The following is a 16,514-nucleotide window of genomic DNA, read 5'->3' on the forward strand; positions in this document are numbered from 1 at the left end:
GTACTTTAACGGGGTGCTTGTCATTGGAAGGTCGAAACGTGACCCATTTCTTCAAAGAACAGTTTGCCGTCACGCCAACGCAAGGATTGTCGAACCGCAGAAGTAATCCTTTCGATGGAAATGGTGATTGAATTGGACCTATCTGAGGGCAGATACGCGTATACGCCTTCCCTTGTATAGTATTTTTTTAAAAATATAATCATCTCATCGATGAGGACAAGTCAGTGTTCGATCACAAACACTTTTGCGGGAAAAATAGGCCTAATAATGCGAGAACCACAAGAAATTATAATACAGGGCTTGAGTTCCTTATACGTGTCTCTCAATCTGTCCCGGTGAACTTTCCATGGCCTGAAAAGAATGCCTTTGTTGTTCGTGCAGACAACTACCACGATTGTGATAGTTGTTTGAGGTCAAACTAGGCTTCTTTTGTTTCTTATTTCTTTTTAAAGGCGAATCGGCGAATAACTGCTGTGACAACACCTACAAAATCCAACCGTCTCGATAGTGTTTTTCTAATCTAGAGGATCCAAAAGATTACATCGTCCGAGGGAAGGGGCTGCAGACCGCATTCGCTCTTTGTTATGACACGTCAAATATTGACATTCGTACGGTAGTATTCTATAAATATCTATGTTTATTCGTTAATTTTACCTTTCCTCTTCTTTAAAACATATTGTGACATTGATAAACATGGCGATGCTATCGGCAGAAGTTGCATGTGCTCTCGTGGAACTCATTCATTTTCACATGCGTTGCCATGACTATTTTAATTTAAATGGTACTGACGTCACTATTCACAGTGGTAAATGTTTCCTATTCATAAAGTCATTGTGTCGGTTCCGTTTTGTGTCGTACCTTGTGTGACTTGATACGATACAGAAAAACGACGACAAGACTGAACAATACTTGGCCAAAAATTGAACATTTCATGCACACGATATATGTAGGGGTCAAATTGCTTCATAACAAAGCTGTGCGGAGGCGCCTAAGAAAGCTTGTTTTCGCAGTGAAGATCGTGTTCTTCAGATGCGCCAAAACAATCTGTATTGCGAAGTGCGTCTACCTGAGTCCGCAAACTTCCCAATGTATCATTAGATTTTTACTTGAAACAGAAATCCCCGAGCTCTTGCAAACAACTTCGGTTTTAACATGTCACCGACTTCCACTGTCTGTGTATCCATTTGGCGAAGTGGCGTGGCATGACTATTCGTGAAATTTACCGTACTCATGCGGATAGAACAAACTTGATTTGTAGGGATAAGACAATGAACAGAAGACTTAAATTGAAAAGAAAATGAAAGACTCAAATTTGTTTCACTAACTTTCCTCAATGAAAGTTTCGACCGTTCCGAATCACCAAAATCAGGGGTCACTGTGTAATGTTTCATGCTACTAGAGAAACAAATTACTTTAATAACATCTATCGAAGTTTGAAATTCAAAGTGGCCGTGTTAACTCTATTGGCCAAAATATGCTATTTTCGAAAATTTAAGACGATGAAAATCTTTCTTACTTCAAGAGCTTTAAAATGAGCCCCCATATAAGTAGTAGATCAACAAGGGTTGTAACAGATTGAGCACCCCAATATCTATCTCTCCCCAAGCGTATTCTCCCTTCGGAGATCGCAATATTTTGTAAGATATAAAGTCTGGATTCAATATAAACTCTGCCCTGCGAAGAGAAATTGAGTGGTTTTAAGGACACCCTATTTCATTTGGCAGGCGCGATTAGAAACTTCAGGCTTGTCATTAACGATGAAGGAACGAGGCAAAGGTTTGGAGATACATTTAATATTCACTTTATTGTAAAATACTTCACTGTTATTGTCTTGAAACTGGTAGTGGATGGTCAGTCACAACATATGTAATTGTCATGAAGAATAGTTGTTGAAAAAATAGCTTCTCCAGTAACCATAAAAGACAATGAGGAAACAAAATGACACGTACGTTTGTTTTCGAAATAAAGGTAAACCACACAGACAGCTGCGCGACTATTCATTTTGAAGCAGATGTACACTGTCACCTGCCATATAAGTAGGACAATCACTCAATTTTTGAAGATTGGTGCATCACCCGTTCACTGACAGTATGTTTCCAACTGGATCATTCACTCGGTTTTAGTTTCCTTCCCTCAAAACGAACAAAAATATATGATTTACACGTGATAAATGATTCTGACAATCGGTAATATACGGTATTAGTCCTTGATGATCGTTGTAGCATGGGTATCTATCTCTCTGCAGTCTTTCTTTCCACACATGCTTCATTACTCTCCATTAAACCGTGGACTCTCTTTCCAGAAGTGGTTCTGGAATAACGGTGGCCGCGTAGGGCTTTCCCATCATTTCTACCTCTACTTTGGATCCGACGGACGTCAAATTCAGAGGCAGGTATGCATAAGCAATACCTTGCTTTGTGCTGTAACTGTAGCAACCTGACGTAGTGTTACCGATAACCTAGAGGGAAAAAGAAAATTTAGTCCGTCAACACTTATTACAGCACTTGAATCTCTTTATCTTGATTACTAACGGTGCGCAAAGCTAAGTTAAAAACTGACACGTGACCATTGAAACCTAATCTCTATGTTCCTTTCCATAGTTTCATCAATCACCATTACCGCCCTATGTTGTGTACTACTACTATAAACTTTGCGTGGGACTTGACGTGAAAACTAGCCGATGTTTCCCGTGATCATTGTGTCAGATAACTGTGTATGCCATTTTCCTTGAAGGGTCCAAGGTTTCCCACTGTAAAGACATGTCATTTCTGAACAAAAAGAAAAATGTATCCTGCGATATACTGGGTGTAGAAACCCAACTCACCTTTCCATCAAACCAGACACTTTCATATCCTATAGGATCGATATTATCATGCGAACTCTGTACCTTCAGTAGAACTGACTTACGATTTAGACTTTCTCTCAGTTTTGGTAAAACGGCTTTTCCTATGAAATCGCCTTTCTGAAAAACATGATGACATCATATCTTCATAGGATATGAAACTTCATGTCCCGTCTTTTACATTCCCGGCATTTACCCTATTGTTGTGAAAATAAGTATTTGCATAGAAAACTTCACAGTCAAAGGACAAGAGTCAGGGCACACTGCACATTGGTGTCCTGCAGAAGCCGAAGCGTTGGATTTGTGTATAGTATAATTTCTGCGTATAATTTTGTTTACTAAGTGTTCTGTAGAAGGCGTAGTTCCATCCCAATTGCATCACATCAGGTTCTTAGCTAAGTACCACCCCCTGACATCATATCAAGTTTTTACCTTATTCGGATGTATATCTTCATCAAGGCCAGTCTCAAAGGGATTATAGTCTACAGTCAGCTGTTGACGAATAGAAAAAAATCACTAAGTTACTGAAGGCACGGCTCATTAATAAACCATGTTTCACTGTTTGTCCTATATTTAGATCAATGACAGAGAAAACCAAACAACGTTATGTGATTTGGGCGCGATATGAAAGATGGACACATTACACATTATTTGAGAGTAAAATTATGAAAATTTATCCTAATTTTGGATTATTACAGAAGAGTCTGTAAAACTATACCTTTAATATTAAAATTTAACCATAATAATTTCCATATTCTACCAATATTATTGTTGCACAGGTCCCTCTCTTGTTCAATAGATCTAGCCAATTATGTTCATCATCGTCTCACCTCTCTACCCCATGTTCTGTATCCTTTCTCCATCCTCATAGTGTTCGCTGCATAACTACCAAAGTCTCCAATACCATAACTATCACCAGCAGATAACAAAGCATCGTATAGTTTTGCGGTGTGCTTTTTGTCGTGGTACAACTCATAACCAAGTTCACCTGCAAATTCAAAATTCAGTTTATTTTCGAGTCCCTCAATTTGGTCACCAGCTTCACAATCGGACGCTGAATGTAGCACGATATATTTATTGGAACCATGTATATGGCCGTGTGTAAGCCTTTTGTCATTATTGCCGGCGACACCGGGCCTTCAGTGAATCGAGTCGTTATTATTGAGAACACGGTCCACGGATGGTCCATGTTGAGAACAAACACACCGGTAGGCACAGTTGGTCTCTCGCCCGAGTAACATTTGCCATTTCTTGTTTCAAAAGAGAGCCTCAAGTTTTTCTGCAGTTTCAAGCATGCTTACACTTTCATGTTGACCCAACATTGTCTGCGAAAATTAATCGAAATATTTCAGTCATGTCGCGAAGATGCGACCGGTTCAACATACAGATAATGACTTGTCTACGATGAAAGTATCCGCCCTTCGACTTCACGCCCCTGTCAAAATTATATTTCAACGTGACGTAAGTCTTAGTGGAATCTCTGTCCCTCAATATGGAGGGGCCGTTGTGGAAAGCTTCAGCGATATACAATATGAATACAATATAATACTGCCAATTTATTGTCCGTGCATTGTGTTTTACTTGCAAACACCTTATAATCATTGTTTCATCGTGTTTGTTTGTGAATGATTGCGTTGAATTTTACGTTCTATTCTTCATTGTTAGATTTCCTGTTTGTTGAACAGAGGAATTTCCTATCGAAACTAGCATGTCTTACAATGAATGCTCGTCGAGACAATAGATCGGAAGTGTTAATGTATATTCATGAGGGCTTTAGAAAACTATATCAGGTTTACAACTTTCTCCTGTACAGAAGAAGCGAATGAAGGATACGACGCATGCGCCGGCTCTGTAACGTTTTCACCATGTCAAGAAAATGAAAGAGTGGCAAAAGTCACGTGACGAGTCTAGTGAAATCAGCTAAGTGCTGGTACATAGAATAGTAAGTTTGTAATCATGTTGCACTCTTCGGGTCCCTGGGCCTGCAAAATCTAGCTTTACATTGTAGGTGTGGCTCAATATTGCACAAAGGCGCAAGTCACATGATGTTTGTCTCCCAAATATAACAATGCAACGGCCTTGTAACTTTTCTTTAATATCTACCGGGGTATCACGTGGTGTTTGTTACGGCATTCTAAAATCTCAGTCATTGACTTTCCATTGTGAGTGAACAATAGAACCACTCATATTACATTCGACAGAGGCACGGTCACTCCACATAACCGTAATGGGGAAATCAGCGAGTGTGTGCACTTCTTTATCTAGACTTGTGGGCATGTAAATATCAGAACAGAGTAAATTGAAGGAATAAACCGGAGCAGACTGTTGTATAAGAGCCAAGCTGTTCTGTGGATGGACGAGTGAATACTGTCAGATAGTAACTGCTGCCAAAAAGAGTCAGCGAATGGGACTAGTCTATCCTTTACCCAGGAGACCAAAAACCTCCGTGGCTTTTTTGTACAGGGTCTATGCCAGTAGAGAAATACACGTCCTTATTTTATGGTAGAATTACTTTATGACTTGCTCCATTCGTCTTCCAGTCAGTTACCTTTTTTTATAAATTCCTCTCTAGGTGGTCAAAGATCAGTGTAAATAAATGTAGACGTGTGTTAGTACTCTGATTTTGCCTGTTTACAACATACTTTAGTGTTGCTAACTCGATTAGGCAACGGGAACACTCGTTGACAGTGACCGCTCTCACCTGTGTCCGAGGCCCTGATGGCAAACACCGGAATGCTATCCAGCAACAGTTCCCTTGTACCCATTGGTAAGAAAGTTTGATGACTAAGGTCACATGATGTCAGGGTTTGAAGAACTTCCCTTGATTTGGGTCCGGCAATTCCTAGACATGCCCGATCATCAGTGATGTTGGTAATCTGCACATCAAAGTTACCCTGGAATGCATGGTCCTCTACCCATCTGGAAAACAGTTTTTTGGAAGTACTTTTTTCAGATCAGTCATATATAACAAACAATCCACAAGTTGATGTTACATATTTAGCTGATTGTAATGGAATTGTTTTAAAAAGGCAGTTGATAAGTAACTAAAATTTATTAAAGACTCATTAGCTGTATCTTTTTGCATTTTTACCGATAACATGGTTTGAAATCAACACTTACCGGAGTTGTGACCACTGAACGGTTTTCATATATTTACGGCACAGCTTAGATTTTAACCAATTATATTATTTTCGACTTGCAACTCAAGTTTGGCAGCTGCAAATATGCACATGTTCAGCGCCTGAATTGATTCGACCAAATCCATCGCAGAGGGTTGAAATAGTGACATTTTCAAAGACAATATGACTGAATAACATGAATCCAGAACACCTGCCCAAAGACTGGATTATATATTTTGGTAAGCAAAAAGATACAGGTAATGGGGCTTTAAAGCTCAAGTATGAATGAAAATATGGTAAACGAAAGATTTTGTCAAAACTAATCTTGTCAAATTATTGCAGCTATGAAGTGTATGATTTAGTGGTGTAATTAATGCCTCGAAAACTGAAAACGTGAAATTTTCTATCTTAATTTGCTTTCGAAAGTATATTAAACCCTTCTTAAAATTTATTGATGACATTTTTTGCATCATGAAAAATTTCATTTTATCGTCGATTCAAGTTCTAAGAATTGACATTAAAATATCGGCAATCTCTATGCACACTCTGTGAAGAAAACACATTGTTTACTTTCGGTAAAAAAATAACGAGACTGTTCACACTCGTTACCCTGAGAGTGTGTTCGAAAATGCCGGCGCTGTAACTCTGCAAAAGTGTATTCACCTCCTTTAACCTCAGTCAGGTGTGTTCACAATTGGTGTAGGATTTTATCGTATGTTAAATTGTAGACTGTCTATATGGCTTATTGCAAAGTTTGGACGTAAACATATGTACCCCGTAAGGTGTTTTCTGATTACACCCATACAGGTACTTTAAAGGCCATAAAATAGGCTGATTTCGATTCAGCTGACGCAAAGTTTGTCGGTATCATATAAACCCCCATGAAAAATGTAAGTTAGCACAACATTTTTGCAATTTTTTTTCCTAGCTTTCTATTAAGATCTGTCAAAATATTTCGGGAGCATGGACGGTTATCTCTTTACGTACTCTGAGGGCAAGTAGCTGTAACTTTTGACGAGTTAGCTTGTCACTCTTTTTGTTTTTAATGTCACCACAGTTTGATGTTCTGCTGTCCAAAAATGTTGAGCTTGTCAAACCAGTCGGTACATGTACTTGAATGTGTTGACTGCGTTATTAATCATTGGAGAATTGTTAATGCCCGTCTCGATCAGAATTCTAATGGAAAAAAAGCATTTTACATGTATAGACACTGTTGAGAAGCTGAATAGTTGGTGTTTCAATATGATTTCGGAAGTACAGCGAGAGCTGTAGCCTTTTATTGAATTGTGTTTTAAGTGAATTTGAGATCACTGCAACATTTTCATAACTTGCTCAAAACATGTGTCTTTCTCTTTCGTCACATAATTTACGGCTCAACCGCAAATATCTGTATTTTTGTATTTCACACAGACTCTAGCAACCATTGCTTAGCAATTTCAATTCTTCAATGTTGCTTTTAAAAGTATTCAACGCGGAGGGCAAGGGGTATTGTGCCGACACGATAATGGTTCACCTACGGCTTTTTATCTTATTTTGTAGTCACCAAGCGCTCCTACATGCTTTTTCTCTGACCAAATGAACTACAGCCCAGTGCCCCCAGTGTCAATTGTTTTCACACTAAGAATCGTCTCTTTCAAAATCTGTTTACGTCACCTGACGACCTCTGGTTGGTAACGGCTGTCGTATCACCTCAAAGTTTTTTTCCGTTCCAGAAATTGATCTTTATATGCGCGACAGATACTGACGAAATTTGTCATTTTTTCAACTCCCATGGCGTCCAAACTACGCAGGATAGCCCCAAACTGTCATGTTGACAACGTGCTAATCGATAGGAAATTTCCACCTCCTTGTTTAATCAAAACAGTCCAACCTTACGCGGTTCTAAGCAAAATCTTTGAAGGCAGTTCGCGCCTCGAAAATGAAAGACAAACTTTTCTAGAATGCGACTCGGGGACAAACATTCGGGCTCTCAAATTTTTACAATTCTTTTCTGATCTACCCCTTGTGGGGGCTCATTTTAAAGCTCTTAGTGTTATCAAGTTTTTCACTGTCCTAGCTTTTCAAAAATGGAAATTTTTATTTTTCCCCATAGTTTAACACAGGGATTCGGGCCATTTTGAATTTCCAATAACGGTAAATGCTTGATAATTTGTTACTATAGTTACCAAACTTTCTTAAATGACCCCTTATATTTATTCTTGATTTGGTAAGAGAATGGTTGAAATTATAATGTTGGAAAGTTTCAGCAAAATTTCAAGTCTTTCACTTTCGAGGCGCATACTACCTTAAGAAGAATCGAGATGTTTCACTTGCACACGGTAAAAATGGTGCAAGATTTTCATAAGCGCTTGTGTAGATATTACAGTATAGCTCCAAATATAATTGTATATTTCTACTTTTTTTAACCTAAACTTGATACTTGTAATATGACATTTGTATTATGCGTGGATTACATAATCTCTAGCAGAGGAAAAATCAACATCATCACATCAGAGCAAAATAAAAAAGATAAATCCTTTAGCCTTTCATAGTTGGACAACTTAAAAATGTCACGTTTCTTGCGAAAACAAAAGTACACTGAAACGTACTTGAAGATCTTGTGATCTTGAAGACTTTAAGAGGGTCTGGGGAACGTTTACACTGTACCGGCTAGGTACAAGGTATGCCTTCGGGTATGGTAAAAAGGATGTTACAAGGTATGCCTTCAGAAGCAACTCCTCATTGTTTATGTTAACAGTACGGTCACACACGCAACTGATACGGCTGTTTGCATTGATATAGAGTAAACGAGTGCTTTCTATCGTTTGGCAATCTTTCCAATTGCAAATGACAGCTTTACCTGATATGATGGAGTTCTGCTGCAGCTGCACTGACACAGAAAAAGTGATCCTTGGCCAGTCTACATACTGTAAGCTCACCATAGATCTTGCCGCTTGGTGTCAGCATATAGGCCACGTGAGACATTCCGACCTAAAAGACAAAAATCTAGATCATGTCAGCCGCCCTGGTTTTTCACAAAGTACTTTGATACTATGTATATTTTGTCTAAGTACCAAAGATAGTTGTTTGTTATCTAGATAAGGTCAGCCACCCTTGAATTTTTACAGATTACGCACAACTTGTCCACGTATCAAATATATCTCGTTGTTTGTTATTGTCCATATTTTGCTTTGAAACGAAAGCGCGCTCACCCCAAATTATCTTGCCTGATCTAACGGTATCTAATACAGCGTCCCCACCCGCCAAAAACAAACGGATCATCCAAATAAAATATATATATCACGAGACAAGTTACTCGATACTGTGTGCTAAACGATGAACTATTAAGATTGTGATGTATTATGTCGTAAGTTGGTCGATGTGAACTTGTTATTTATGAGTTTTATTATCTTGTTTATGTGACTTTCTCTCGCACCTGTGGCAGTTCTGTCGCACAAAGATAGTTCATCAGATTACTAGCGTCTTTACCACGAACTGTAAATTTACCCGTCGAACTTAAGTCAATAATGCCAGCACTTTCCATCACAGTATGGCATTCTCGTCCAACCGGTTCAAACCAGTTTGTGCGACGAAAACTTGGTTTGTATCCTTTGTCATCGGTTGGTAGTGCAAACCAGTTGGGTACCTCCCATCCTATGAGATGATGAAGATGATTGGAAAGTGTAGAATCATTGCATCGTAATGGAAATAGACGGAGTTACGATGCTTGCCCTATGACGCTTAATGTCATTGAAATTATATGGAAAGATTTGCCTTATCTACTCCTAGGAGAGATCGACTGAATACTCATTCACCTGATTTTCGCCAGGATTTTTTTGCGAATATTTTTTAGATCGATAAAGTTCTTGACATCTTTTTCTTTCTTTCAGTCTTTTTGTTTCTTTATGCCGGTGTCTATATCTCTCTTCCTATCCCGTCTGTCTGTCTGTCTGTCTATCAGTATGTCTGTCTGTCTTTGAAACCATTACTCTCATTTCCCCTTCTTCCTTGGTTTCTCTCTTACCCTCGTCCTTCTTCAGTACCCCACCTCTCCATATTTCCCTTTTCCTTGCCATCCACCTTTCCCTAATCTCCTCTCTTCTGTTTCCTCCCCTCACTGCCATCCCTCTTCACCCTTCTCCCTCTCTCCCCGGCCCCCTTCCCTCTCAACCTGAAGTCTTCTCTGGGTGTTACGACTTTTCTGTAAAGTATTTCACCCTTGCCCTGGTACTGTACCAGGTGTCATTTGTCTTGTTTATCATTTGTCACCTCCTGTTCCACAATCTTGGTCTGTAAAGTCAATACTGCATCGGCAGTCATGTATACCTGATTGGTCAGAACTTTGTCAACAGTCAATTGGTAATCAGTCGAAGGTTTGTCAAAAGCACACGGCAGTTATACCTAATAGGTCGAAACTTTGTCACGATCATACCTGATCATACCTGATCTTAATCCAAACTCGGCTCCCCTGTCCTTCATCTTCTGATAGGCCCCAGATGTCCTCTCTGTTGGCCGTCCGGCAAATCTCTCTTCAAACGGATGATTTAATTTGTTATTGAACGAGTAAGTTTCTCTTGTTTTGGCAGTGATGTACTCCTTGGTCAGCCATTTTCCATACCTTGCTGGATCTAGTTCTATAAGGTCATGAGGTGGCTCTCCTGACACTATCCAATCAGTCAGATATTTTCCCAGTCCTCCAGAATAGACGATGCCACCACTGTATCGGAGAAAAAACGGGAAAGTACTTTTTCAAGTAATTAGATAAATAGACTGGTAAATGTCCAGAATTCGTTAGTTCGTCAGATTTTAAATCGGATGGCGTCATATACAACGGACTACCAATTGATTTCATTTTTCAAGCAAAGTACCATTTCATGCTCCTTAATGATAGGAAAGCAATATCTGACATCTCCTAGTAAAACCAGTTAATACAGTGTAAAGTGAATAAATTGTGAAGAAATTGGCTTATTGTAGCCACAGTAAATTCTCGATAACTTTCTTCAAACTTTGTGTAAGAGCTCACCATTGGGTATTTATTATGATAATAATCACGCAATATAATTCGAAATATGTGTCAATCTGTAAAATTTGATCTATACCATCGTCCCACTTGCAGATTTAATGAAAATGAGGTAGAAAGCCAGTTGAACAGTAGGAGAGCGATCATACATTACACCACACATCATCCAGTAGTTTTTCAATCCAGGATAAGGACCAACTAATCCAACACTGTCAGGAGAGAATGCCAGTGGACCATTAATGACAGTCTGGATATCGGCGGTCTGTAATGCCGGTATCAGTTCCATTGCTGCTTCAAGATGTTCGCTTAACCTATCCATGTCACTCTCAAAGAGTTCACGACCAAAGCCTTCGATTTAACAAACAAACAAACAAACAAACAAAAAAGAAAGACGTCAAGGACAGTAGGGCATACGTTTTTCGAATTGTTAAATCCGATAACTCGTAAATTTCAATCAGAATTTCCAAACTCTTTTCTGTCCTTCAAAGGCTCTTCAAACGTGTACATTCCTACGCAATATATGAAACATTGTTGAAAATGCATAAGGTATACGTAGGATTTAGTCTTGTATAACTAGACAAATCGTCCTAAAAGTAACCAGTGACCAATATTGCGTCAACTTTACTGATAGGTTACCAGCTGAGCTAAATTTTAAATCGTTTATTTCACTATCGGAGTTTACCTCTGTGAGCCATTAAATGTGATCACTTATACAGAGTTTTAAAAATACACATAATCTATAGTTAACGGGAAAAGTAATAAGGAAACAATGTGTTGAAAGCTCACACAGACTGAAAGCGCAACACGTCCAGTGTTATGTTCAATTTTGTATCTTTGGTCACTTTTTAACTAACCTGGTGGTACTCCGTCAATCCAGTTGTCCTGAAGTTTCATATTTTCTTGGTTCTCATACGGACCAATCAGTAATCCTGATCTCTCTTGACGTACATAGTACGAACCATCAAGATCTCTGATCACTGGGACTTCTCTGTTCAATTTTTTCAGTTCAGGTATCGAGGATGTCAGTATGTACTGATGCTGCGTGGTCACAACGGGAACTTCAATGCCGATCATTTCGCCGACTTCTCGAGACCAGAAACCTAAAAGAACGGATTCGTATAAGTACATTATAGGCCCGGGCCGGCTTTCATTTTGCTGAGTTTTGTACGTAGTCCCCCAATCTTCCATAGTTATCATGGCGATGTACACCTGGAAAAGGTGACCGGGTGCGGGGAGAGCTACCGACAAAGCGAACCTGCCCGGCGTCCGGCTCACGCTGCACGGAAAAACAACGTTTTGTATGGAAAATATTTCAGATACAGTAAAATATCACTACCAGTTGATCGACCAAGATATGCATTGAGGTTTCACAGTAAGGCATACTGGGCTGGGGATGGGACTGTTGCTTTCTGGCCCTAGTTTCTCCGTGTTTTAGCACAAACGTAATGCCTTTTAATGCTTGTAAAGCTGTCAGCCGGTCCTGGCTGTCTCCGGCAGGCCATAACACTGTTGATATGAACAGTTCTTTACGCAACAGAGAAGCTCAAAATACGCAAAGTATTAGAAATAGTAGTTCTACTAATAATCGATGTGATACTGTCACAACTATGTTTGTCAGGAGGAATTACATATTTATGGTACGATATAATTTAACCATAGCAGTGACACTTTTGTCGTTGTCCGACCTGCAGCATTGACCACGCGATTGGCCCGTATCGTCCCATGCTGTGTTTCTACATCCCATTTTCCATCACTGGTTTGTTTCAGCCCTAACACTGGAGAATGCTGGTAAATTTCAGCTCCATACTTCCTGGCACCGATGGCATAGGCTTGCGTCAAGGAATAGGGATCAATGTGACCATCGCCTTCCATGTATAAACCTGCAAGTATCTGTGTAAGACACATGTACAATTTACATTTTTTTCTGAGAGAAAAATAATATTTTGCATGTATGCTATTTTGTCAGATATACTCTTTCGTTTTGTTTTGTATTTGTATAATATTAATGTCCCGATGTGGCAATTGCATTGTGTCATTGAGTACAGAGCTCGACTTTTCATCGGAGAAGAGAATGTGGCATTTCAAATCGTAAAATTGCAATTACCCCAAGCCGATATCAGTAGCAATTTTAGCGAGTGGGATTTTCATTTATACCCAATCCCATCGAGATAATATAAGCTATTTACCACATACATTTATTCAAACGCCAACGATTGAAGAGAGGAACATAATGGAAGTAATGTTGCTGTTGCTGCTGCTGCTGCTGATGATGATGATGACGACGACGACGACAATGATGATAATGATGATAATAATATTAATGATTGCGACGGTGGGGATGACGATGATGATGATGATGATACGATTATTACGGTTATGACGGCGAAGAAAACAATAATGATAGTGGCGATTACAACTACGATGACGACGACGATGATGATGATGATGATGATGGTTGTTGTGGAGGTGACTTCTTCAATGAAGAAGACGATAATGATGATGATTATTGCAAAGTTGAATTTATTCTAACTCATAACATTTATGCTAGAAATATCTTGCCAATTTTAAGTTGTTCTTTATATGTCGATCAACTAACAACGCTTGTTACCTTGTCAGTATTGAGTAATGGGTTTAACCGATGAATTTCGTCCGGTTCAATAATTCGTTGTGGTATATGAGAATGCCAACCATGTCTTTGCATTTGATATCGAAATTCGTCCACTCGTGCGGGCGTGGCTGCCAGCCTGATAGATCCCGGTCTGTGAAATCCCACTTGCTGCATGGATACGGAAGAGATGGATTAGTGTCAAAATCATAGAAGTACATACAGTGACCCCTGTTCTTCATAATGGATGCAACTGATAAAAGTTTATGTGATTTTGAGTTTATTGGAGGATCTAGGAAATATGCGACCCCCCCCCCCCCCCTCTTAACCCGTTGACTTGACTTGACCATCGGCGAGGACCATTGCAGCAAACTCACGACATGTTGTGTTTTGGTACACAGGGTTGAACAAATAACCTTCCGCTGCATTTGAATTCAAGATATGTGAATAAATGTGTTTTTAGAACGATTATACTCATAGATAGCGCAAACACTGGGATCAGAACATTTGAAGGAAGTTGTCCAATAGCACCATGCCGTTGACAATGACATAGTAAATTGAAAATCAATTATAAACCGGGACAATTACCTGTCCGGTTTCTTCAGCTAATTGTCGGTAAAGCATCAAACTTGTCCACGTGATCCTTTTCAAGTTAATGACAGGTTGGTAGTATGTAGCTAGACCGGCCTGTAAATGAAAGACAAAACAAGTCTTATACATAGAATATTCCCTTTTCAAGGAAAACAACTCATTCTTCCGATACTAAAATAACCCTAAACAGTAATGACATTTGACAAACAAGAAATACCAACAGGTCAAATATTTATGATAATTATTGAATACGACTTACAGCATGCCATGTTGCTCCGGCTGTCAGTTCAGATTTCTCAAGAAGAACCACATCTTTGATTCCAGCCTTGGCTAGATGATACGCTGTACTCGTTCCCAGGGCTCCACCACCAATAATGACTGTGTCGGCGTCATCTTTAACACGCTTTTGCAATCCACCTGTCGTGTAACTGAAGTGCAAATTAATTATTCAAAATTAAATGATATGCAGGATTGAACTTAGTGTATTATTATTTTGTTGATTCTCATTCTGTTTGAAGTGACTGTTATTTATTCAAATGATATGAGCTAAGAAATGCAAACGGTCGAAGAGCTAGATTGACATCCATAAACTTTTGATTTCTTGTTTGGTTGTTTCTTTGGCATAGGTAGGTAGGTAGATAGGTAGGTAAGTAGGTTGGTTGGTTGGTTAGGAGAGAGAGAGAGAGAGAGAGAGAGAGAGAGAGAGAGAGAGAGAGAGAGAGAGAGAGAGAGAGAGAGAGAGAGAGACACAGTAAAGTGTAACAAAGGTTAGGGATAGTACAGCCACACAACCGCATCAAGTCAACTATGAACGTGCCGTTTGAATAATAATCCTATATCTGTATTTTGTACAAATAGAGTCAAAACACGCATGAAGATAAATAAAATTAGCATAGCTATTTGATTTTCTGACAAGCAAATCCAAAATAACCGACAAAACATACACCAGAACAGCAATTTCGACCACAATCAACAATACATTCCGGTAAAAAGAGTCGATTGTCCGTAATAAACAAATGTTTCGAACAAGCCTTTTCAAAATAAGCTCTATTCAAGATAAATTTTATATCATCTATATCAAACCGAAATTACTAGTTTTTAACTATACAAGTATCCGACAGCAAGCCAAAGCAATACCTTGACAAGGGAAGTCAGGACATGGTTGATTGACATAGTTTGACTTGCTGAGCTTGTTATCATGGACCAACGAACACGAAAATTTATGACAAAAGGCGAAAGGTGAAGATGTGATAAAGCAAAAACTAAGAACAACTGTCAGAATTCTGACAAAGATCGTACCCCAGAGATCCATCACTGAACTGGAGCAAAGATGTCAACACAGTGCATAGAAAATCTGACTTGTCATTTGTTTTGCATCATTGATGCACAACAAACTTGTAGGACACGGATTTATTGGTGCGTGTTTTGGCGCGAGTTCCTGCCCTACATCTAGTAGTAGGACAGAAAATGGATCACTGACGCCAGTGTTTCCAGGGCAAATCAAAATTTGATTGGGTTGGAACCCTGCCATGCTGCCAGGTTCCTAGGAATGTGAGACGACGCAACTGCAACCTTTTGAACGCCAAGTCTGTTCGGTGATCTCTGCCCTCTTGCGGCCGGTAACATCGTCCCTTCATTGTTTCAGAAAAGTTTGCCCCCGCAATCACATTTTGTCACATTATTTTACGTAAAAAAGCCTTAACATGGATCACATTTCATAAAAACAAACAAAACAAAACAAAATGAAACCCCCTGCACCTTTTTTAACCGCCTATTCTCTTTGAATATCAAAGAGCTAGCGTTTTTTATGTTTTCTATTTGGATTTTAATCATTTGGTTTTGCTTGTATTACCGAATTGACCTATTTTTCCTATCAAGAAGATCGATCATCTGTCGCTCCATGATAAACTACCTTACAGCTGCGGATTTATCACGGTTTGTTGAGCCGTATAGTTTTTTTTTTTGAAATAAAGTAAAATTATTCACAAATAGAGTGACTTTGATAGTAGATGTTGAGTCATAGTGCATATTGTATATCGCTGTATATCGCCCTCACAAAATTAATGGCGTTTTCATTTTGATCTTACAACTACTTTTCTTCAAAAACACAAAAGAAACAATTTATGTCCTTTTTCAATAATTTATTATATACTTTACAATCATGCTATGGCAGTTACAACAACAAAATAACCATGTCAGAGAATATAAAAAGTCTAACATCGCAGAATGCGACATTAAGCTTTTTGCAATGATATCAGCGGATATGAAGCGTTTTATCGGACAGAAATGAAATCAAACCAAGAGTGTGCCTATAGGGTTAATAACAATACGTCGTCCTCATGGCATGTCCTTCAGAAC

At 39.0% G+C, this 16,514-nt stretch overlaps 1 protein-coding gene across 2 annotated transcripts in view; it reads right to left on the reverse strand.

Moving 5' to 3' along the window:
* Positions 1-1,785: 1,785 nt before the first annotated feature.
* The window catches only part of LOC139121848 (dimethylglycine dehydrogenase, mitochondrial-like), an 18,888-nt gene continuing 4,159 nt past the window's right edge, over positions 1,786-16,514 (reverse strand). Inside the window, exons 2-15 of one of the 2 annotated variants that reach the window (XM_070687067.1) lie at positions 14,416-14,584; positions 14,154-14,252; positions 13,569-13,736; positions 12,646-12,850; positions 11,815-12,060; positions 11,110-11,308; positions 10,383-10,657; positions 9,377-9,594; positions 8,801-8,931; positions 5,544-5,761; positions 3,673-3,830; positions 3,275-3,334; positions 2,825-2,962; positions 1,786-2,458 (exon numbers count right to left, since the gene is read on the reverse strand). In XM_070687067.1, coding sequence (XP_070543168.1) covers positions 2,279-2,458; positions 2,825-2,962; positions 3,275-3,334; positions 3,673-3,830; positions 5,544-5,761; positions 8,801-8,931; positions 9,377-9,594; positions 10,383-10,657; positions 11,110-11,308; positions 11,815-12,060; positions 12,646-12,850; positions 13,569-13,736; positions 14,154-14,252; positions 14,416-14,584 — 2,464 coding nt within the window. In that variant the 3' untranslated portion in view covers positions 1,786-2,278. The remainder of the gene's footprint in view (positions 2,459-2,824; positions 2,963-3,274; positions 3,335-3,672; positions 3,831-5,543; positions 5,762-8,800; positions 8,932-9,376; positions 9,595-10,382; positions 10,658-11,109; positions 11,309-11,814; positions 12,061-12,645; positions 12,851-13,568; positions 13,737-14,153; positions 14,253-14,415; positions 14,585-16,514) is intronic. The other variant, XM_070687068.1, reaches the window with a different exon arrangement.

Source organism: Ptychodera flava, chromosome 21, assembly GCF_041260155.1.
Source record: "Ptychodera flava strain L36383 chromosome 21, AS_Pfla_20210202, whole genome shotgun sequence".
Classification (NCBI taxonomy): domain Eukaryota; kingdom Metazoa; phylum Hemichordata; class Enteropneusta; family Ptychoderidae; genus Ptychodera; species Ptychodera flava.